General features: G+C 41.6%; 1 protein-coding gene across 6 annotated transcripts in view; it reads right to left on the bottom strand.

Moving 5' to 3' along the window:
• BCAS3 (BCAS3 microtubule associated cell migration factor) overlaps positions 1-25,023 on the bottom strand; it is a gene marked incomplete at both ends in the record, with an annotated part of 624,117 nt that overhangs the window by 565,656 nt on the left and 33,438 nt on the right. For all 6 annotated transcript variants that reach the window (XM_080712926.1, XM_080712928.1, XM_080712927.1 and 3 more), the window contains one exon: positions 3,938-4,019. In XM_080712926.1, the coding sequence (XP_080569052.1) occupies positions 3,938-4,019 (82 nt within the window). The remainder of the gene's footprint in view (positions 1-3,937; positions 4,020-25,023) is intronic.

Raw genomic sequence — 25,023 nt, 5'->3', positions numbered from 1 at the left:
TTAGATCATAAGGTTTTTGTTGTTTGTTTGTGTGTTTGCGGGTCTGGGGATGGAACACAGGGGCATTTGACCTCCAAGCTACACCCCCAGCCCTATTTTTTATTCTTTATTTTGAAACTGGGTCTCACTGAGTTGCAGAGGGCCTCACTAAGTAGCTGAGGCTGGCTGTGAACTGCAATCCTCCTGTCTCAGCCTCCTGAATGCTGGGATTACAAGCGTACGCCGCCATGCGCGGCCATGATCATAAGGTTTTATAAAAACCTTTTTTTTAATATTTTGGGATGTGAAATTATGAATTCCACATGTAGCATAGCTGAAAATGATAGTACCATTCCACCAGTGAGTATTACTGAAATAATCTAGAAAAAGTAAATCAAGTTGTTGACACTTTTTTTGTTTTGTTTTTTGTGTGTGGTACTGGGGCTAGAACTCAGAGGCCTTCTACCTCTGGGCTACACTCCCAGATCTATTTTATATTTTATTTGGAAACAGGGTCTCATTAAGTTGCCGAGAACCTCACTAAGTAGCTGAGGCTGGCTTCGAACCTATGAGATCCTCCTGTCTCAGCCTCCTAAGTGCTGGAATTACAAGCGTGAGCCACCACACCCAGCTACAAGTTATTTTTAGATGAGTGCCAAAAATATGGTCCATACTAGCCTCAGCAACTTGGCAAGATCTAGTCTCAAAATAAAAATAAAAATAAAAATAAAAATAAAAAGGGGTGAAGCTCAAAAGGGCAGCACCCTTGAGTCCATTCCCCAGTACCAAAAAAATAAATAAATAAATAAACATAAAGTCTCCTAACAACTTCAGGCAAATTATATCTCCAGAAAGCCTCTATTGTTAAAGGCACCAAGCTCATATTGTTTTTTTCTAAAACACTTAGATATTCAGACCATTCGGGTGTTTGTGACATTCAATTCCTGAAGAAAATGAGTAAAGTTAATTTATCCTAACATTACATGAAAGCCAGGTATGGTGGCTCACACCTGTAATCCCAGCGTTCGGTAGACTGAGACTGAAATATCAGCTATTGGAGAAAAGCCTCAGCATTTGCTAGACTCTCAGAAACTTTGCAAGACTCTGTATAAAAGATACACACACAAGCCAGGCGTGGTGGCGCACACTTGTAATCCTAGTACTCTGAAGGCAGAGACAGGAGGATCACAGGTTTAAGGACAGCACCACAACTGGAAGACTCTCATCAATGTAGCAAGACTCTGTTTCAAAATAAAAATAAAATAGGCATGGGAGTGTTGCTTGAGATAGAATGTGCCTGGGTTCAATCATCAGTTACACACACACACACACACACACACACACACACACACACACACTCCCCCCCCCCTCTCTCTCTCACTTTTTTGGTGGAAGAGGGGGCTGGGGATTGAACCCAGAGTCTCAAGGGGTTGCTCAACTGCTGAGGCTGCCCTCAAACTTGGAATTCTCATCTCAGCCTTCCAACTACTGGGATTACAAGCGTGCAGCACTATGCCTGGCATATAATTAAATTTTAAATCTAAGAATTTCTGTGTGTATGGTACTTGGGATTGAACCCAGGGGCATTCTACCTCTGAGCTATACACTAAGCCCTATTTTTTTTTAACTTGAAATAGGATCTCACTAAGTTGTTGAGAGTGGCCAGGAACCTGCAATCCTGTCCCAAGTATTGGGATTACAGGCATGGGCCGCCATTCCCACCTAAGATTTGCACGCATGAGTACATGGTGCTAGGCATTAGACTAAGGGGCATTCTACCTCTGACCTACACCCCCAGACCATTATATTTTTTATTTGAAAAAAGGGTCTAGCTAAGTTTTTAAAAACCTCACTAAATTACTGAGGCTGGCTTTGAACTTTGGCCCTTCTGGCTTGGCCTCCCAAGTATTAGGATTACAGGCATATGCCACCACACTCAGCTAAAGAAATTTTTTTAAGTCTACTATATATAGACAGGCACGGTGGTACATTCTCGTAATCCCAATATTTGAGAATCTGAGATAGGAGGATAGCAGACTCTCGGCCACCCTCAACAACTTAGTAAGGGTCTATACAACTGAGTGAGACCTTGTTTCAAAATATAAAAAATAAAATAGGACTGGAAATGTAGCTCAGAGGTAAAGCGCCCCTGGAATCAATCCCCAGTATGACAAGAAGGGGGGAAAAAAAGAGAGAATATTATAGTGGAAAATATATATTATTAAGTAGTAAAGTCAATTAAAACTACTTTAAAATGCTACTAGCAATATTAATTTTTTATACTTTTGTGCTTTTGTAAAGTATTCCTGCCTCAAGTAAAAATTAAGAAAAGCTCAAAATTACTGACATAAACAAAATTCTATATAAGTAAAATGAAGAGGTAGAAAACCTCCATGCGCAAATTACAGACAAAAGAAGGAGCAAAGTACTTTAGTATCAAAGTTACTGATGCCAAACAGCCAAAGATAAAGCTGGTTATTTCAAAAACTTTACCAAAAATGATGTTCTAGAATCTTCATCAAATATTTCACCAAAATACAAATGCACCAGAAAATGGGGTGCAGGGGAAGCTCAAGGAAGGGAGCACAGCTGAGTGAGGTGTGGACAGGTGGAGAAAGAGGACAAGTGAATGCAGGGCTGAGCCTAGCATGCCTCAGAGTTGAATAAGAAACAAAAGCCTCGGCATGGCAACAGAGTATTGCTGCCTTGTTTTTTGTTTGTTTGTTTGTTTGTTTTGGGCCTTGTTATCTCTACCCTGTGCATTTCACATAAGCAGACTCATCACTAAATGAATCCCTAAAGTTACTTATGCACAGCCGGGCGTGGTGGCGCACGCCTGAATCCCAGCATTCCGGAGGCTGAGACCGGAAGATCTCTGTTCTCTGACAGCCTCAGCTACTTAGTGAGGGCCTCTGCAACTTAGTGAGATCTTGTTTCAAAATAAAGAATAAAAAATATGGCAGGGGGTGTAGCTCAGAGGTAGAATGTCCCTGGGCTTCATCCCCATATGGTAAAAATAAAATAAAATAAAATAAAATAAAATAACTTATGTACAATCACATTGTCTTAAGTTTTAGTAACTATCACTCTCTCCAATTTATAGAATTAACAGATATCAGGAAGTCTTAAAAGATCTTTCATTTCAAAATAATCATTTAAATATAACAGAATTAAACTTTAACATCCCAATTTTAAAAGATTTTAATGTGGGCAAACATCATTAATGTTTTTTATTTTTTCAGTGCACAGGCAAAGCACTGGAGCAAACAAAAGCAAGTTAATGAGAAAATGCAACTTTTCCAAAGCTCCAAAGTTGAAGGAATTATTTAGACATCCAAATAGCAGGCTTAACATTAACATTCACTAGAACTCTTACAGAAATAGAAAACAAATATACTGTTTAACTACAACATTAAGAAGCATTTGCCATTAAAGCAGAGTTACAAGGTTAAAAGCCAAAACTCCACTTTTGACACAGCTGAAGATGCGGCCGTCAGAGCTTCAACTGAGTTAACAGTGAAAACCAGGCTCCTGGGACACAAGTACAGCTGAGAGGGGCAGAGCATGTGAACAGAGGCCTGGGGACTCGGGCCACAGAACAGCTCGGCCAGAGGCCTAACAAAGGCGGCACAGTCAGCAAAGACCGGGTCTGAAGGAGAATGCCTTGAAATCCAGGAGAGGAGAGGCTTCGAGAGCTAGCAAAGGCAGAGGCTAAGCTGAGATCAAAGAGGAGGAAGATAAATCAAAGCCAGAGCAGAAAGTGAATAGCCATATTGAATTGGTTAAGATTACCTATTTCCATCTCAACTGACAGCGTTTATCTGGGGCGGGGGAGGGAGAAGGGAGGAAGGACACTTGGGAGCAAACAGATTTTAGTTATCGTTCTTGCTGTCTGTAGTCCAAGACCAACAAAAGGGCAACTCTGAATGAGCTGTTTTTTTCTTACAGCTACACTCACCAAACTGTGGAGCGGGCAAGATCCTGGCTGTTCGAATGGGGCCGTGTCGCACAGAGAAGAGCTCCTGAGCTTCCCCGCTGATCTGCAGGAGAGAAGGCAGAAGAAGGCTCAGTAAACGCACATCTAGGTCACAACCTTGCTGGATGGCATCTAGATTCCGTAAACTTGAGCAGAATTTGCCCGAAATGCACATGCACATGTGCCCCACGGTCACTTTAGACTGGTCATACATTAAATCATCACAAGCAGTCCTAGAAAAATATAACTTGATACGAACTGGACAAAATGGTCAGTTCTGAAAGTCCCTTATTTTTACCTTACTATCCTATACTGTACACTTCCTCCATCACTGCTTTATATTTTAGAGCAAAGCAACTAAGATTGTGTTCCGTCTACATTAAATGTTATATTAACTCTCACCAGTCACTCAAACCATTTATGTTCCAAAAACTTTCTGTGAGCTTTGAGTAATTCAAGAAGGGAGACAGGCTGAAAAACCCTCCACGATATTCTTAATTCCAGTGTTCTGTGGATAAAAAGGTTCTGTGAAAGCAACTTTGTTGTTATTTTTATTATAAATAAAGGTCAAGCCAGGTGTGGGAGCCCACTCTTGTAACCCTAGTACCTGGAGGGTGAGACAGGAGAACCCCAGGCTGGAGATCAACCTCAGCAACTTCACAGGGCCTCCACAACTTACTGAGACCCTAAATAGGAATAGGGGTGTAGCTCGGAGGTAGAATGCCCCTGGATTCAGTCCCCACACCACAAAAATGAACAAAGATCGAATGTCCATTCACTCTGAGTGATATCAGGTTTGTTCCTTGGCTATACAGAGTGCAGAATCCTAATGCAAAGGGTCAAGGGGGAATGCTAATACGTATGAAGTGTAAAGACACTGCTTTTCAACTGCTGACTGACTACGGAGCAGATTAAATTAGAATTAGTTCAGAACAGCTTTTCCAGACTTACTCTAAGTGATAATACATTTTCACAACTGTCCACTGTTTGATGGAATATGTGTTATCAGAGATAATGGAATACTTATTATAAACTAGTTCTACATAACTAGGACTTTATAATAAATGGAATAAAGATATATTCAAGAGAAAAACATACGCAATATTTAATAGTACTGTACTACAAGTGGTTTAAACTATCAAAAGTATTGCCAAGAGCAGGTGGAGCACACTTGTAATTCCAATATTTGGGAGGCTGAGACAGGAGGATCACAGGTTCTAGGACAGCCTCAGCTACTTAGTGAGGCCCTCCACTAAAACATAGCGAGACTCTGTTTTAAAATAAAGAATAAGAAATAAGGCTGGGGTGTAGCTCAGAGGTAAAATGCCCTGGTTTAAATCCCCAATACCACACACAAAAAAAAAAGATTGCCGAACATCATGACACATACAACTGTAATTACAGCTACTCATAGGGCTGGGGGTGTAACTCAGAGGTAGAATGCCCCTGGGTTAAAAAAAATCACTGTGAAAAAGGGACATTCTCTTTCATGGTAATAAATCATGTAACTCATGAAATCATCATCTGATCATCTCTGGTGTGTAGCTCACAGGTAAAATTACACACACACACACACACACACACACACACACTTTAAAGTCTTTATATTAAAAATGTGGCTTTCCAGTCAATATATAGAAACATATATATGTGTGTGGTATGCAGGTGTGTGTCTCTTAAGTCAATGTAAAAATATATATAAATTTTACATTTGTTTTGTTTCTATGGAGAAATAAAACACTAAGTTAAGGAGGGCCTTGCTAAATTCGTAGGGCTACCTATGAAACTGCAATCCCCTCTCTCTAGCCTCCTACGTACTGGGATTTCAAGCATGCAACACCATGCCCAGCCTTAAACTACACATTTGTAAAAGTGCTAATTAAAAGCCAGGCGTGGCCGGGCGTGGTGGCACACACTTGTAATCCCCGCGCTTGGGAGGCAGAGACAGGAGGATCACGCAGGTTCGAAGCCAGCCGCGTGCGCTGGCTTAGGAGACCCTGTTTCCAAATAAAAATGTAAAAATGGGTCTGGGAGTGTAGCCTGGAGGTAGAAGGGCTTCCAGGAACCCCAGTACCACAAAAAAAAAAAAAAAAAAAGAGCCAGGCATGGTGGCGCACACTTGTAATCCTGGCATTCAGGAGGCTGAGACCTGAGGATCGCAGTTCGCAGACAGCCTCAGCTACTTAGTGAGGCCCTGTTTCAAAATAAAGAATAAAAAATAGAGCAGGAGGTGCAGGTCAGAGGTCACATGCCCCTGGGTTCCATCCCCAGACCCGCAAGGAAAAAAAAGGTGGTAATTAAGAACTGAAAACTAGCCGGGCGTGGTTGCGCATGCTTGAAATCCCAGTGCTTGGGAGGCTGAAATAGGAGGATCGCACAGGTTCAAAGCCAACCTCAACTAACTTAGTGAGGCTCTCAGCAACTTAGTAAGACCCTGTTTCCAAATAAAGTATAAAATAGGTCTTGGAGTGTAGGGGGCGGGGGGGTAGGAAAGCCCCTGGGCTCCACCCTAAGTACCACCAAAAAGAAAAAAAAACTGAAAACTATAAACCTGTCCCAATAGTGTGCACCTGTATTCCCAATACTTAGAAGGCTAAAACAGGAAAATTATAAGTTCAAGGCAAGCCTGAGAACTTACAAGACCCTTAGCAACTTTGCCAGAACCTGTTTCAAAATAAAAATTGCTGAGACCGCCTTATTTGTGTTGGTGCACACCTATAATCCCAGTACTTGGGAGGCTGAGACAGGAGGATCACAGGTTCGAAGCCTCTGGGCTCAATCCCTAGTACCACAAAAAAATACCACCTGTGAGTGTATAGCTCGCAGGAAGAATGCCCCTGGGTTCCATCACCAGTACACAGAAGCAAGAAAAGGAGGGAGGGAGAGGAATAGAGAGGAGAGGAACATATAAAGCATTAATAGTTGTCTTCTCTATAGATACACACGAATCAAGCCCTCTGTAAGACTCCAGACATTGAGCACTGAGGAACACAGGACCCAAACATGGACAACAGTGCCACCTATCACCAGGAAGAGGAGCTAAGGACACTCGCCGGCCAGAGCTCACCTGCTCTATAAATCCCCTTGTGACCTTTCATGTTCAGAATGCAAAAAGTGGCAGGCATACATTGCAGATCTCAGGTCTACATTTCATTAATGTTGGACAGAATTTGAAATTTAGAAAAATCCTTGAGAAATTATTTTATCCCCACTTTCTCCCCAATGTAGTAATCATACATTGTGTAAAATCTAATAATAGTCTCTTTGCTTGTTAAGCTCACATACACTAATGAATGAGACACTATTACAGAACTCTTAAAATGTGGGGTGTGTGTGTGTGTGTGTGTGTGTGTGTGTGTGTGTGTGTGTGTTTTACTATGAATTTAAATCCAGGGGTGTTTCACCTCTGAGGCATACCTCCAGCCCTATTTTATTTTTCATTTGGAAACAAGGTCTTACTAAGTTGCTGAGGCTGGCTATGAACCTGTGATCCTCCTGTCCTAGCCTTCCAAGTACTGGGATTACAGGCATGAGCCACCAGGCTTAGCACAGCTCTTAAAATCTGAAAGAAAGAAAGAAAGAAAGAAAGAAAGAAAGAAAGAAAGAAAGAAAGAAAGAAAGAAAGAAAGAAAGAAAGGGAAAAGAAAGAAAGCCAGGAGCCGGGCGTGGTGGCGCAGGCTTGCAATCCCAGCATTTGGGAGGCTGAGACAGGAGAATCGCTGTTTGCAGACAGCCTCAGCTACTACTTAGTGAGGCCCTTTGCAACTCAGTGAGACCCTGTTTCAAAATAAAGAATAAAACATAGGGCTAGGGGTGTAGTTCAAAGGTAGAGGTCCCTGGGTTCCATCCCTAGTACCGTAAAAAGAAGAAGAAAAAAAAGACCAGGCATGATGGTGCATACTTGTAATCCTAGTACTTGTGAAGCTGAGACAGGAGGATTTCAAGTTTGAGATGAGCCTCAACAACTTAGCAAGATCCTGCTTCAATATAAAAAATAAAAATCAGGCTGGGGTTGTGGCTCGGAGGTAGAACGCCTCTGAGTTCAATTCCCAGTACCACACATACCAAAAAAAAATTTTTTTTTGCTGGCCAAGAGATAATATTTTACAGTATGTATACTACTTCAATTAGTGACAAAATAAAAAGTAGTTTTAAAAATAGGACTATAGAAGTTACAATGAAATTTTAAGAGTAATGAAAAACAGTTCTCACTTATAAGATTTACACCTATAACAATGTATAGTATTCTAACATAAAATCTAGTGCACTATACTATTGTTTCCATGTGCCAGGTCTGGCATTTAGCTTTTGGTCCTAATAAAAAAAATAAAGCCTAATGTAAAAAAGTAAAACCATATTTAAATGAGCCTCTGTGCTCAAACACACTAAATAATAAAAAAAAATCTGTCTCTGCCTTCTCACAATATAGTAACAATTTGCAATCACTGTGTTTAATACAAATAATGTACTTTTACATTATTGAAAATGCTTAAAAAGCATTTTCAAGTCTGAGCGCCCTGTGCTCTTCAGCAAAACGGCTTTCAAATCAAACTTAAAAGCCCTATTCTAGCCGGGCGTGGTGGCGCACGCTTGTCATCCCCGCTTGGGAGGCGGAGACAGGAGGATCGCACAGGTTCGAAGCCAGCCACGCTGGCGTAAGAGACCCTGTTTCAAAAATATAAAATAGGTCTGGGAGTGTAGCCCGGAGGAAGAAGGGCTTCCAGGAACCCCAGTACCACCAAAAAAAAAAAAAAAAAGCCCTATTCTAAAAGGATCTCTTCTAAATCCCACTTTTACATACACTTAAGGAAAACAGGTAAGGAAACAAACATTAGGATTGATTATAAAAACACACATCCACTTTCACTGTTCCTTCTTGAGGACCTGTGAGTCCTAGAACCTTCACAAATAACAGGAAAGGGTGAGGAGAAAGTACTGTGTCATATTCATAGTTATTTGTGAATATATTAAAATTATGATTGGATAACATACTGAAATTAGAAGCCTACTTCTATTCTCCCTGAGTCACAAATATCATCCTTCCCAGGAGAGAATTCTCCAGATAGTATATGAGAACTCTACATTAGTATGCCATGGTACCAAAGGATATACTAGAATGTGGACATTTTAGTATATGTCCTTGTAGCCTCTGCTTCTAACATTTTTATCCAGTATGTTCACTGATAATTTCACTTCCAAATAAATGAGTATCAAAATATTTTTAAAGGCCGTAGACATGACTTTAAGTTTCTAAAAAAGAACTCGTTGAAAGGGCAAAGAATCTGGCGGGTGACGTGGGCACACCTGTCATCCCAGTATTTGGGAGGCTGAGAAGGGAGGACCACAGATTCAAGGCCAGATGTGATACCCAGTGAGACCCTTAGCAGTCCTATCTAAAAAAATAAATAAATAAAAAGCTGGGTGTGGTGTCGCACACTTGTAATCCCAGCATTTGGGAGGCTGAGACAGGAGGATCGCGGTTTGTAGCCAGCCTCAGTTACTTCGTGAGGCCCTCTGCAACTCAGTGAGAGCCTGTTTCAAAATAAAGAATTAAAAATAGGGCTGGAGGTGTCACCTGGAAGTAGAATGCCCCTGGGTTCCATCCCCAGTACCTCAAAATAAATAAATAAATTTTTTTTAAAAAAAAGGAGATGGAGTTGTAGCTCACAGGTAGAATGCACCTGGGTTCAATCCCTAATACCAAAATTAAGAGGAAGGGGGGGAGGGGAGAGTAGGAGGAAAGAAAATGGCAAAGAATCTCAGAGATGAAGATCTGAAAGGCCTTGAGAGCTGTAGGTTGACATTAAGCCAGGGACACCAGTGAAGACGAGAAGCCCCAGGAAGGAGTGTCCGAGGCAGCCCCGGCCCGGTGGAGACTTGGGGAGAGAGCAGCGAGCGGGGCAGAAACCCCTCAAGAGCTGCTCCCGTCTCTGCTTTGTTCCTCCTCGCATTTTAATTTCTGATGACAGACTTCTGTTGTTTGGGGCATAAACTGGACGTGCCAGCTTGGAGGCACAATAACGAGAACAAAGAATGATTTGTTCACACTGTAGGGAAAAAAATATTTTCCAACCATAGAAAATAGCTTTCGCATGGTGAAAATATGCAAATTACATACCAAACCCAAAAAGGGGCGGTGGAGTACAAGAATCTCACAACTCAATCTAAGGCAAAACAACAAAAAAAATCACAACAGCCGAGACAGTAACATACACACGGGAAAGGTTATAAAACTTCTGGGCAAGCTGCGCAAATGCTTACAGTGAAATCTAAACGCAAATGAAGGTCACCCGTCCCTCAGAGCCACACTTGTTTCTGAAATCATGATGTCCAGCGGACTGCCAAATGGAAAATTCAATCCACTACCATGGGTAATAAGAATAATGCTTTACAATGCATGAAATTAGGACAACCGAGCACGTTTACACCCATCTTCTGTTGACACTAGGAAAATGGAGCATTGTGCTTTGCAAATGATTTTTTGGCAAACTTTATTTAAAGATAATGAACTCTGTGTATGGTGGTGGCACCAGGGATGGAAGCCAGGGCATTCTACCTGGGGGATACATCCCAACCCAGTGATAACTGTATGAGTGTGTGTTTTGGCAATTTTTTGGGATGGAACTCAAGGGCATTCTACCTCTGAGCTATATCCCCAGCCCTATTATTTATTCTTTGTGTGTGTTGGGAGGGGGGGTGTCTAGGGATGGAACCCAGGGGCATTTGACCTCTGAGCTACACCCTCTGCCCTATTTTTATTCTTTATTTTGAAACAGGGTCTCACTAAGTTGTGGAGGGCCTCACTAAGTAGCTGAGGCTGTCCGCAAACTGTGATCCTCCAGTCTCAGCCTCCCAAATGCTGGGATTACAAGCCTGCGCCACCACACCCATCTCTTTCTTTATTTTGAATAAAATAAAGGTCTCTTGCCCGGCATGGTGGCAGCACGCTTATAATCTCCATGCTTGGGAGGCACAGGTTCGAAGCCAGCCACGCTGGCTTAAGAGACCCTGTTTCCATATAAAAATGTATAAAAATAGGTCTGGGAGTGTAGCCCGGAGGTAGAACGGTTTCCAGAAACTCCAGTACCACCAAAAAAAAAATAACAAAATTAAAAAATTAAAATATGGTCTTGGAGTGTAGCCTGGAGGTAGAATGGTTTCTAGGAACCCCAATACCACCAAAATAAATAAATAAACAAATAAATGTCTCAACTCAAGGTCTCACTGAGTTGCAAAGGACTAAGTAGTTGAGGCTGTCCAAGACTGTGATCTTCCTGTCTCAGCCTCCCAAATGCTGAGATTACAAGCATGCACCACCATGCCTGGTGATAATATCTATTTTAAAATGCACAAATGACTAGTTAATCCCAATACTTGGGAGGCTGAGACAGGAGAACTGCAGGTTTGAGGACAGCCTCAGCAAGTAGTGAGACTCTCAGCAACCTACCAAGACCCTGTTTCAAAATAAGAATAAAAGAGTGCTGAGGGTGTAGCTCAGAGGTGAAATGCTCGTGGTGCTCAAAACCACATACACACGCACGCACGCACGCACGCACGCACACATAAAAATAAAGCCGGGCATGGTGGTGCACGCTTATAATCCCAGCGCTTGGGAGGCTGAGACAGAAAGATTGCACAGGTTCGAAGCCAGCCTCAGCTACTGAGTGAGGCTCTCAGCAACATAGTGAGACCCCCGTTTCCAAATAAAGTATAAAATAGCCGGGCGTGGTGGCGCACGCTTGTAATCCCCACACTTGGGAGGCGGAGACAGGAGGATCACGCAGGTTTGAAGCCAGCAGCGCTGGCTTGAGAGACCCTGTTTCAAAAATATAAAAAATAGGCCTGGGAGTATAGCCCGGAGGTAGAAGGGCTTCCAGGAACCCCAGTACCACATAAATAAATAAATAAAGTATAAAATAGGTCTGGGTGTGTAGCCCGGAGGTAGAAAAGCCCCTGGGTTCTACCCCAGTACCACAAAAAATAAAAAATAAAAAAATAAAATAAAAATAATTTGTTGCATGTGATTGTAGTTTTTCTGGCTCTTATTTATGGTTTCTATATAGACTTCCATTGTAAGAAAATACTATAATCTGATGCATTCTCTTGTTGCTTCCAATATTTTGTATCTTAAGATATCAATAAAAATTGCGAAAGCTTTTGAAATGGGAAAAGATTACTGGGGATTCTCTAATGGAGTACTAAGAGTTCTCTAGAGGAGGCCATGACGTTATGATTCCACAGGGATCCTGTCATTATTACTTTATATTCTGCTTGACTAGGCTATATTACAACAATCCAGAGGTAAATGAGTTTTGTATAGTAAAAATTCAACTGAATTCTACCCTGCAGAAAAGGTAACTGCTTTTTTGTTCTGGTTTGGTTTTTTGGTGCTTAGTGGTAATGATGTCAATCAAACCCAGGTAGGCAAGGCAAGCGTCCTACCACTGCCCTACATCCCCAACCCGAGCAGTACATTTCAGTGCCAACAGGATATTAGCAAGGTCTAAATCTAATAACAAGCTCATTTTAGCACCCCTAATTACCTATATCTGTTCTCCACCTTTTCCTTTGAACTTACTGTAAAAATTTCCTAATTCATTTCAATAGGATAAATAAGATCTAGGTCAATCTAGGTCACCTGTCTCTTTTTTTTTTTTTTTGGTGGTTCTGGGGATGGAACCCAGGGGCCTTCTACCTCTGGGCTACACTCTCAGAACTATTTTATATTTTATCTGGAAACAGGATCTCTTAAGCGCAGGGATTACAAGCATGTGCCACCATGCCTGGCACCTGTATCATTTTACAGTTCTATATGAATCTTTATTTTACTACTTTGAAAATAACATGAATTACAGTACAATGAATATCTTTTTTTTTTTTTTTTTTTTTTTTTTTTTTTTTTTTTTTTTGGTGGTACTGGGGTTTCTGGAAGCCCTTCTACCTCCGGGCTACACTCCCAGACCTATTTTTGTTTGGAAACAGGGTCTCGTAAGCCAGCGCGCGCAGCTGGCTTCGAACCTGCGCGATCCTCCTGTCTCTGCCTCCCAAGCACAGGGATTACAAGTGTGTGCCACAAAGCCTGGCTGAGTATCTTATAGATGGGTTTTTTTGTGGGTTTCTGTGGATCTGGGGATGGAACCCAGGGGTATTCGACCTTCGAGCTACATCCTCTGCCATATTTTTTATTCTTCATTTTAAAACCAGGTCACACTGAGTTGCAGAGGGCCTCATTAAGTATCAGAGGCTGTCCACGAACCGCGATCCTCTGGTCTTAGCCTCCGGAATACTGGGATTACAAGCCTGCACCACAACACCCGGCTTAGATGTGTTTTGATAACAATATATATGTATTTCTTTGAAATTTGTATCTAGTAGTATGTACATTTAGGTATACCTTTTGTAAGGCACTGTACCTCCAAGATATACCCCTAGCCCTAACTTTTTGAGAACCGCGATCCTCCAATCTCAGTCTCCCGAATGCCGGGATTACAAGCGTGCGCCTCCATGCCTGGAAACAATATTGTTTTACAAATGATCGTGACAACTTATGTTTCCAGGAACAACGTATGGGGGGTTCTGTCTGCTCCACATCTTACCCAAATATTAGTGTACACCTATCATATCGGTGGGTATACAGAAATCATGAATTTAAATCTTTAAGAAGACAGTAAATAAAATGAATAAATCAGCCCCCCCTAAATATGTAACACTGCCTCAAACTAAATACACAAATGGTCTCTATTACAATGAACATCCATGAGGATCAATGACGGAAGAATTGCATCTTGAAGGAGCCATGATTTCCAGAGACGGAAATGACTATAGAATATAAATGAGATTCAAGGATTCATTTCAAAAAAACTATGGAAGACAGGAGAGCTTTCGTTGCCTAATCAAATTCCCTTATTCCCAAATAGAGCAATAACCAATCATCTCAAACTACAGTGATGGTGCTAGGGCAACAAAATACCACTTGGTCATCTTTAACTCAGACGCTCGTCTCACGGACCCTACACACTCTCTGTCAACTAGAAACCACGTAGTGCCTTTGCTCACAGCACAGTGGAATGAAAAGTACAAACTAAAGGCAGGAAAATAACAGAGATTAAACAACACCCTTACATATAACATATAGGTCAAAGGCAAAAGCTCTGGAAATTTTTTTAAATATTGCTATTTAAGTAGCCAGACGGGGTGGCGCATGCTGTAATCCCAATACTTGGGAGGCTGAGACAGGAGGATCACACAGGTTCAAAGCCAGCCTCAACTACTTAGTGAGGCTCTCAGCAACTTAGTGAGACTCTGTTTCCAAATAAAATAAAATATAGGTCTGGGAGTGTAGCCCAGAGGTAGAAAGCCCCTGGGTTCCAGCCCCAGTACCACCACAAAATATATTTATTGTTATCAAAATAAAAGTTAAAACTCAACTTAATTAAAATTTGTAAAAGGCAGAAAACAGAGACAACGTGAAATTTTTAACACTAAATATATACATTTGAAAAAGATGTAAGATCTAAAGTAAATGTTAAAAGTCCACTTTGCAAAATGAGAAAACAAACAGCAAAGTAAGCAGAAGTAAATAAACACAGAGCAAAAAACCAATAAAACTGAAAAAAGGCAATACAGAAAACTCAATGAAACCGAAAGCTGGTTCTCTAAAGTGTTCAATAAAAATCACTGAAACTCTAGCCAGGTTAAGAGACAGAAGACACAAATTCCTAATAGCAGAAAGGAAAAGAGGGGAGATCCTAACAGACCCCTTAGACATAGAAAAAGTGATGAGCAAGTTGACGCCCACACTGACAAAGCAGACGAAAAGAAGGATCTCAGAGACCATCTGCCAAACCCCACAAGCAGCGGCAGCAGCGACCATCTCCAGCTAGTGCGTCCTGCTGGGGGACCCAGGGCCTCAGGCCGCTGGCCTCAGCCAGCTCGGCTCCCGCTCTGCCTCTGAGAGAACCCTCTGCCCCAGACACAGGTCCGTATCCATGACAAAGCTAAATCAGCAGTTTATAACCTTCCAAAATGAAGAGAGCAGGCCCAGGTGAGTTCACGGTTGAACTGTACTCAATACTTAAGAAATAATGCCAGTTCTCTAAAATCTCTTTCAGAAGATAAAAGCACAGAGAATACTTCTTGGCTCATTTTACGAGGTTTGCATCACCCTAACACCCAAACTAGAAAAACGACACAAGAGAGCTAAACTTTCATAAACACAGGTGTTTCTGTGGTACTGAGAATGGAATGCAGGGAAGTCTTCTTTTGATACCCAGCCCTATTTTATTCTTTTTTATCTTTTTTTTTTTTCCAGTACTGGGGATGGAACCCAGGGGCATTCTACCTCCAAGCTATACCCCCAGCCCTATTTTTTTATTCTTCATTTTGAAACGGTCTCACTGAGTTGCAAAGGGCCTCACGAAGTAGTAGCTGAGGTCGTCCTCGAACCGAGATCCTTTGCAACCCAGTGAGACCCTGTTTCAAAATAATAAAAAAAATAGGGCAGGGGGTATAGCTCAGAGGTTGAATGCCCTGGGTTTCATCCCCAGACTGGCAAAAATAAAAGAGAAAAAAAATATTCAGGTTTCTCCCAAGGAAATTTTGCTTTTCCGTCAAAAATCCCATCCAGGTCAGAGTTCCCTGGATAAGTAACAGCTGAGTGCACCTTGGGAAGCCTGACAGAGCAAAAGCCGCCTCTTTCTGAGAACTTGGAAGCTTTACTCCTGTTCCCCAAACCAAGGCCCGTGGAAACAAAACAAAGCACAGCAACATACCACATCAGCCATTACGAGTTCCACACATCAGTTCCTAACAGTTTACTCTAGTGGGAAACAAACTGGATTGTGTTTATTGGCTATACAAATTTGCTACAACCAAGTTTGGCTTTCAACTAAGGGAAGTAACATATTTATGTAACAAGGAATCTGTTAATAAGATTGTGTATTTGGAAGTATGTAGCATATAATTGGCACTCAAAAATTAAAACACAAAGGAGAAGCTTCGGGAATGAAATGGTGGATAAATGGCAAGCCTACAATGGGTCATTGTTCTATGTTCGTGATATTTAGCATGACAGGCCTTTGCCCCTCTTTCTCAGAGCACGCAATCAATATGTAATTCCTAGAAATGTGGTATAATAACATACTAAAGGCCACGCTGTGGTGTCTTCTGTTCTTGCCCTCACTGGAGCATTACTTCCTATTCTGTAGCCCTGGAGGAAAGGACCACTGCAGGAGGGCCTACCATCTGTCTCTGGAGCAGTTCTCCACTCTCAGACAGTCTCCGCCCTCTCTAACATCTATGTGTATTTTTCTAACTGCAACATGTATTCTTTAGCCCCAGTGAGATATACAGATGCACTTATCTTTTCTGATTGTTTCATATAACACTATAGATTGTTTCATATAACACAACTAATTTCCTCAAAATGATCATTAGTTTTTTTGTGTGTGTGGTATTAGGGGTGGAACCCAGGAGCATTCTACCTCCTAGCAACACCCCAGACCTGTTTTTTATTCTTTATTTGGAAACAGGGTCGCACTTAGTTGCTGAGAGCCTAAGTAGCTGAGGCTGGCTTCAAACTACACAATCCTCCTGTCTCAGCCTCCCAAATGCTGGGATTACAAGCATGCGCCACCACGCCCTGCTTTCATCCTATTAATTTTAAACTTGAAAAATGACAAATAAAATTTCTCACTAGGAAAAAGTATACTATAAGAACTTTAGTTATTAATAATGTGTCAAGTTGGGCATGGTGGTGCACGCCTGTAATCCCCGGGTTTGTGAGGCGGAGCCAGGAGGATCGCGCCGATTGGAAGCCAGCCTCGCTGGCTTAAGAGACCCTGTTTTCAAATAAAAATATAAAAAGTAGGTGTCTGGGAGTATAGCCCAGAGGTAGAAGGGTTTCCAGGAACCCCAGTACCACCAAAAAAAAAAAAAATCATCATCGTAATGTGTCAATACTGACTCATTAGTTTTAACAAATGTACTACACTAATATAATAAGAGAATAATAATCCAAGAAAAGGGGTTGGAGTGGTATAGGGATTCATAGACTCTATACTTTCAACCTTTCTATAAACCTAAAACTACTCAAAAACAGTAATAACCTTCAATTTAAATATATACAGAAAATATTTATAAAAGTTTAAAATTGGAGCCAGGCATAGTAGCCCAAGACTGAAAACCCAGTACTTGGGAGGCTGTCAGGAGTATGGCAGTTCAAGGTCAGCCTTAGCAACTTAGCAAGATCCTCTTTCAAAAAGAAAGAAAAAAAGAGAAAGAAAGGCTGGTGGTATAGGTCCAAATGCTCCTGAGGTCAATTCCCAGTAGAATAGTAAAGAAAAAAAGAATTTCCTATTAATCCTACTAGTAAACTGTATCCAAACAGTTTTTAAACTCTGGCGTTTGGTTTGGTTTTTGTTTTTCCTCTAACCAGTTACTGCCAGTGATTTACTTTGCATGCTACAGCTCTGCCTCAAAGTCTTCAAAAACTTCAGAAAAAGGGTTTGAGGAGTATATTCCTGATGGGAAGGAGCAGCCCTTTGGAAAGCTCCTAAAATTTGGGGAAAGCAGGGAACACGTTTTTTATTTTATTTTTGTCTGCCTAACCACAAATGATTCCGTTACCGTCAGAGTTCCAGGCTCTCTGTCACCTACTCTGTACACCATTAAGGGGGAAAATGCAAGGCACAGAGACCACGTACAGCGCGTATTTGCGAGGACTGACAACTCATAGAACAGATGCTGGCTAACCACGTAACAAATGCGGTCTGTACTTTGCTCTTGACACTACATACAGAATACAAAATTTAAAGTAACGAGGGAGCAAGCTTCAAGAACAGTGTGCAAACCGCAGAACACAAATAATGAAGGGCACTCGTAAGCATATTTTCGTACTTGCAATTCTTTGTATACACAGAATGGCGCATTTCAAGGCGACTTTAACCTTTTCCCTTCAGCCTGACTTTCCAGAGGAAGATCAAAGACGAGCAGTTTGAACTCACACATTCCTGCAGCTCCGTGACGCCGATTTAGACGTTACACTTAAGGCTCCAGCCATTACTTCAGCCCCACCAATCCAAACACCATTCCAGCCCTTTGAAGCTGCTCTAATGGTATCTTCCATTTGCAAGTAACACTTCTGTAGTCAAAAGATCTGGCTTTGGCTAGATGTTAATGTAAAACCACTCAAGACCACGCTGACACGCACGCCAGGAGGCAGACGGGAAGGTGTTCAGGAGTCAACGTGACACCATGGCAGAGTGTCGGCCCAGCAGCTGTCATAAACACTTCACAGTCACTCAGACCTACAAAATGGCTTGCCTTTAGTTCATCGTTTTATTACATGTTGAGTGGGACGAAACTAAAATAGATGTTGAGCAAAGGAGACCGACAGGAAAGATTATATACAGTGGACATCAATTGAAAGCTTAACACATGCAAAACACATGTGTGATCAGATTACGGACTGCCAGACCATAGAGGGAAGAAGAATATTGACTGGAAAATATCATGAGTGAGAATAATATCTTCTACGTTCTTCCCCATGGTGGTTTCATTGACTTGTGTGTCTAAGATACAGGCAGACATACCCCATGCTATGATCACGCAGTGGGTTAGTCAAGCACAGCACTACTGATGCTCTGGACTCGACGATTCATTGTTGTGGAAGTGTTTCTGTACACTGAAGCTTTAGCAATATCTCTGACTTCTCAGAAGATGCCAGTAGCAATTCCCAGTCATGACAAAAAAATAACCAAATGTCCCCTTAGGAATATAATCACTTCCAGTTGAGTACCACTGACAAAAAGTACAAACACATAGCAAAATCTCCCCAAAGTATAATATTATCTCAGGTCAAAGAACTCAGGTCTTAGATTATATATATTTATACATATATATATATATATATATATTTCACAACAGGGTCTCACTAGATTGTGGAGGGCCACGTTAAGTGGCTGCGGCGGATGGCAAGCCTGCAATCCTCCTGTCTCAGCCTCTCATATCCTGTAATATAGACATGTACCACAACACCTGGGTAGGTCTTAGTTACACTGCTATCTCCTGATAGTTAACAGAAACACTGAGGTTTCAGTGTGGCAGAATGTAAAACGTAAGGTAATATTAATAAAAATGGAGATTTTAGAAGAAAGGACTATGCTGTAAATAAAATAGATGGAGAAAAAAAGAGCAAGAATTATTAAAATTAGTTTGAGTCTCTCTCAGATTGTTTCCAGACAAACTGATGAAAAGATTGAGGAATTAGTTGAATTTTAAGAAAGGCATAGTGTTGCACACCTATAAACCCAGTACTTGGAGGGCTGAGACAAGAGAATAGCAGATCAGAGGTCAGCCTCAGCAATGTAGGGAGACCCTGTTTCCAAATAAAAATGAAATAAAAAGGACTGGGAGTGTAGCTGAGAAGGAAAATGCCCCTGAGTTCAATCCCCAGGAAAAGATGGAAAGGAAAGGAAAGGGGAGGAGGAAGGAAGAAAAGGAGAAGGGAAAGGAGAGGAAGGGGGGAAAAAAAGGAAAATAAATATAAATATAGTCAGGTGTGGTACTATATACCTATAAATCCAATTCATAGAAGGCTGAGACAAGAGGATCATAGGTTTAAAGAGAAACTCAGTAACTTAGTGAGACCCTGGTTCAAAATAAATAAAATAGGCTGGGGGTATAGCTCAGAGGTAAAATGTTTCTGGGTTCAAACTCTAGGGGTGGGTGTGTGTGTCCATTTGAGCACATGCCTTTGTATATACATGCATTTGCATCCACACACACAGGAAAAAATATTCCCGTCAACTAAGATGGGTAGTTTCCAGAAGTTATGTCAATACAGCTCTTCACTGGGGCCTTTGTCCTCCCCGCCACACCCAGCGTTTCCACTACAGATGGTTAACGAGCCACTCACTGTTCCTTCTCTTTCCACTAGGAAGAGACTGGAACAAACAAAACCAAATGCTCAGTACAGGCAACTTTTTGATTGTGCTCCAAACATTCTATGCTTACGATAAGTGTACTCAAATTGCTTACTTTATATTATTTCCAAATGAAACCTATAAAAATGGTTTCCTGGCAAACAGTCCTAACACGGCAAGGCCTACTGGCACCCAACTTCTAATAAATAATCAACTAATTGGTATTTACCTCAAATATGCCCTTCTATGTTTGGTCTAAAGCTTTTAACATGTAAAAGCTATACTAACAGCTAAAGGGCAAATATTTCCCTTAAGAACTACACTTTTCATAAACTAATGTGCTAGCGACACCTAGCGTCACATTTTGAGTATCTACAGAGCTCCAGGGAATAGTCTCAAAGCCTCCGCCTTCCACATGGTGAACGCAAGTTCATGATTTCACTTAAAATACTGAATACTGCAAAATTACAAAGAAATCTAAGTAGCCACTCAAACATATGAGAAAATTAAAAATCTTAAAAGGGGTGTGTTCCTAGAATTTCTTATCGATTGGAAATTTTAAATAAGAACTCTATTAATTACAACGAATATAAATACAGTGCAACTTTGGCTTTACATACTTTTTTTTTTTTTTGCACTAGGATCAAGCCCAGGGGCATTCTATTTCTGAACTACATCCCTAGTACATTTGTTGGGGAGGGGGGTGGTACTAGGGCTTTTCTACCTCAGGGCTACACTCCCAGACCTATTTTATATTTTATATTTTGGAAACAGAGTCTCACTAAGTTGCTGAGAGCCTCACTAAGTAGCTGAGGCTGGCTTCGAACCTGTACGATCTTCCTGTCTCAGCCTCTCAAGAACAGGGATTACAAGCATGCGCCACCACACCCGGCCTACCATTTTATTTTTGAAACAGGGTTTTACTAAATTGGTAAGGCTAGCCTCGAACCTGCAATCCTCCTGTCAACACCCCAAGTACAGGATTATAGATGTACACCACCGCAACTGGCTAAAACTTAATTATTAAGTGGGGGGGGGAGCAAATTATTAAGTGGGGGGGGATGCAGATAATTTTTAAATTCTTTGTTGTTGTTGTTGTTGTTGTTGTTGTTGTGATACCAGGGGTTAAAACCAGGGACATTCTACCTTACACTCTCACCCATATTTTTAATTTTTTTTTTTTTTGAAACAGGATCTTACTAAGTTGTAGAGATCCTCACTAAATAGCTGAGGCTAGCCAGGATCCTGGATCCTCCTGTCTCAGCCTTCAAGTACTGGAATTACAAACTTGTGCCACCACGCCTGGCTTAGATTTTTTTTTTTTTTTTTTTTGGTGGTACTGGGTATGGAACCCTTCTACCTCTGGGCTACAAATATAGGCAAAGATATAGCACAGCTCATACACTGTTGGGAGAAATATAAATGGTACAGCCACCTGAAAAATGGCTTAGGATTTGGTTATAAAAGTAACTACATGTTGCCAGGCATTGTGATGCAAGTTTATAATCCCAGCATTTGGGAGGCTTAGACAGGAGGATTGCAGTTCGCGGATAGCCTTGGCTACTTAGTGAGGCCCTTTGCAACTCAGACCCTGTTTCATAATAAAGAATAAAAAATAGTACTGGAGGTGCTGCTTGGAGGTAGAATGCTCCTGGGTTCCATCCCCAGAACTGCAATAATAATAATAATAATAATAATAATAATAATAATAAGTTCAGAGATTAATAGAAGTTAAACCTGGGTGTGGTGTACTTGGGAGGCTGAGACAGGATGATTGCAAGTTTACAGCCACCCTCAGCTACTTAGTGAGGCCCTCTGAAAATCAATGAGATCCTGTTTTCAAATAAAGAATAAAAGAAGGGCTGGGGGTATAGTTGGAGATAGAATGCCGTGGGTTCAATCCCCAGTAATGCAAAAAAAATAAATAAGTAAAAATACAAGATAACTTACTTAAAACTATTAAAAGTAATAGCTCTAATTATAATCAAAACAAGTGGGCAGTTAAAGAAATCTGAGTCCCACCAAAGGAATGTGCTCCATCCAGTCAACACCCACATCAGGCACGGCTCAACCTTCTTGTTAAACTATAGGTTCTTCTGACTTCAATCCCGTCAACAAAGGTCACACGGAGAAAAATGTCATCTATATTAATGTGAAAAAGTTACACTTATAAAGCTCTTTTCTCAAGCCGGGCGTGGTGGCGCACACTTGTAATCCCGGGACTTGGGAGGCTGTGACAGGAGAATTGCAAAAGTTTGAAGCCAGCCTCAGCTACTTAATGAGGCTCTCAGCAAATTAGACCCTGCTTCCAAATAAAATGTATATATAAAAAATAGGTCTGGGAGTGTAGCCCAGAGGTAGAAATCCCCTGGTTTCCATTCCCAGTACCACAAAAAAAAAAAAAAACAATAAATAAAGTTCTTTTCTCTAATCACAACGAAGAGGTATTTCTCCAAAAACAAAAAGAAAAAAACACAAGCCTGACATAGAGGCAAGGCTTGTAATCCTGTACTTGGGAGGCTGAGACAGGAGAGCTGCAGTTCAAGGACAGCCTCAGCTACTTAGTAAGGACTTCTGCAACTTAGGGAGAACTTGTTTAAAACAAAAAATATTAGAGAGCCCGGCGTGGTGGCACACTATTGTAATCCCAGTACTTAGGAGGCTGAGACAAGAGGATCACACAGGATCAAAGCCAGCCTCAGCTACTTAGTGAGGCTCTCAGCAACTTAGTGAGACCCTAATTTGAAGTAAAATACAAAATAGGTCTGGGAATATAGCCCGGAGGTAGAAAAGCCCCTGGGTTCCACCCCCATACCACAAAAAAAAAAAAAAAGAAAAAGAAAAGAAAATAGCTGGTTGTGAGCCGGGCATGGTGGCGCATGCTTGTAATCCCAGCTTTGGGAAGCTGAGACTGAAGGATCACGGTTCGCGGACATCTTCAGCTACTTAGTGAGGCCTTCTACAACTCAGACCCTGTTCCAAAATAACAGATTAAAAAAAAAAAAAAAAAAAGCACAGGGTATAGCTCAGAGGTCGAATGCTCCTGGGTTCCATCTCCAGACTCGCAAAAAAAAAAAAAAAAAGGGTCAGAGAATAGCTGGTTGTGATGGCGCAAGTTGTAATCCCAGCATTCAGGAGGATGAGACCTGAGAATCCCAGTTCGCAGACAGCCTCAGCTACTCAGTGAGGCCCTGTGCAACTCAGTGAGACCCTGTTTCAAAATAAAGAATAAAAAATAGGGCTGGGAGTGTAGCTCAGAGGTAGAATGCACCTGGGTTCTATCCCCAGAACCACAAAAATAAATAAATAAAATAACAGCCGGATGTGGTGGCCCATGCTTGTAATCCTGGTATTTGTGAGGCTGAGACAAAATGATTAATTTTATTTCTTATTTAGAAAAAGTATCTCCCTAAGTTTGAGTGCCTTGCTAAGTTGTTGAGACTGGCTTTGAACCTGTGATCCTCCTGTCTCAGCCTCCCAAGTACTGGGATTACAAGCGTGTGCCACTACACCCACTGAGAGAATATTTCTAAATCCATCACATACCAACAGGATTCCTACCTCTGGAAAAAAAACCTAAGGTTTTGGGTTTTGTTTTTTTTTTTTTTTCCTTGATATTAGGTATTGAACCCAGGGGCATTCTACCTCCAAACTACAACCCAGCCCTATTTTTTATTTTTAATTTAAAATCGGGTCTTGAGCTGGGCATGGTGGCACACACGCTTGTAATCTCAGCGCATGGGAGACTGAGACAGGAAGATCGCACAGGTTCAAAGCCAGCCTCAGCTACTTAGTGAGGCTCTCAGCAATTTATTGAGACCCTGCTTCCAAATAAAATATAAAAGAGGTCGGGGTACAGCCTGAAGGTAGAAGGTCCCTGGGTTCTATACTCAGTACCACAAAAATAAATAAATAAAACAGAATCTTTTTTGTGTGTGTGTGTGTGGTACTGGGGGTGGAACCCAGGGGCTTTCTACCTCCGGGCTATACTCTCAGACCTATTTTCTATTTTATTTGGAAACAGGGTCTCAGTAAGTTGCTGAAAGCCTCACTAAATAGCTGAGGCTGGCTTCGAACCCGTGTGATCCTCCTGTCTCAGCCTCCCAAGTGTGGGGATTACAAGCATGCACCACCACGCCCGGCTTATTTATTTATTTGATGGTACTGGGGTTCCTGGAAGCCCTTCTACCTCCGGGCTACACTCCCAGACCTATTTTCTATTTTATTTGGAAACAGGGTCTCACTAAGTTGCTGAGAGCCTCACTAAGTAGCTGAGGCTGGCTTTGAACCTGTGCCAACCTCCAGTCTCAGCCTCCCAAGCGCAGGGATTACAAACATGCGCCACCACGCCCAGCTAAAAAAACAGGATCTTATTAGGTCGATGAAAGTCTCACTACTTGCTGAGACTGTCCAACCTGTGATCCTCCTGACTTTGCCTCTTAAGTACTGGGATTACAGGCGTATGCCACCAAGGCCAGCTAAAACCAAGTTTTTTAAAGCAAGAAAAACAAGGATTGCAAATCACAAATGCTGGTGCATGCCTGAGATCCTTGAAAGGGTGAGGAGGTGGATCTTGAATTTGAAGTTCAGAGACTTAGCAACACCCTAGCTCAAAATAAAAATGTGCTGAGCCAGGCGTGGTGGCTCACCCTTGTAATCCCAGCATTCGGGAGGCTGAGACAGGAGGATCGTGGTTGGCGGACAGCCTCAGCTACTTAGTGAGGCCCTCTGCAACTCAGTGAGACCCGGTTTCAAAATAAAGAATAAAAAATAGGGCAGGGGGTGTAGCTCGGAGGTTGAATGCCCCTGGGTTCCATCCCCAGACCAGAAAAAAAAAAAAAAAAGTTTGACGAATGTGGTAGCACACACCTCTTATCCCAGTACCTTGAAGGCTGATAAGGAGAACTACAGATTCAAGGACAGCTTGGGCAATGTAGCAAGACTCTCAGCAACCTAGTGAGGCCCTGTTTCAAAAGCAAAAAAAACAATATAGGGCTGGAGGTATAGCTCAGAGGTAGAATGCCACTGGGTCCAATCCCCAGTACCACAAAGAATAAAATTAAAACTAAAAGGCTGGAAATGTGGCGCAGTGGTGGGCCACTTTTGCCCGCCATGCTCAACCCCTGTGTCAGTCAATAAGAAGGG

The sequence above is a fragment of the Muscardinus avellanarius genome (assembly GCF_963383645.1).
Source record: "Muscardinus avellanarius genome assembly, chromosome: 16".
In the NCBI taxonomy this organism is placed as follows: domain Eukaryota; kingdom Metazoa; phylum Chordata; class Mammalia; order Rodentia; family Gliridae; genus Muscardinus; species Muscardinus avellanarius.
This window is presented reverse-complemented; position numbering and strand designations above follow the sequence as displayed.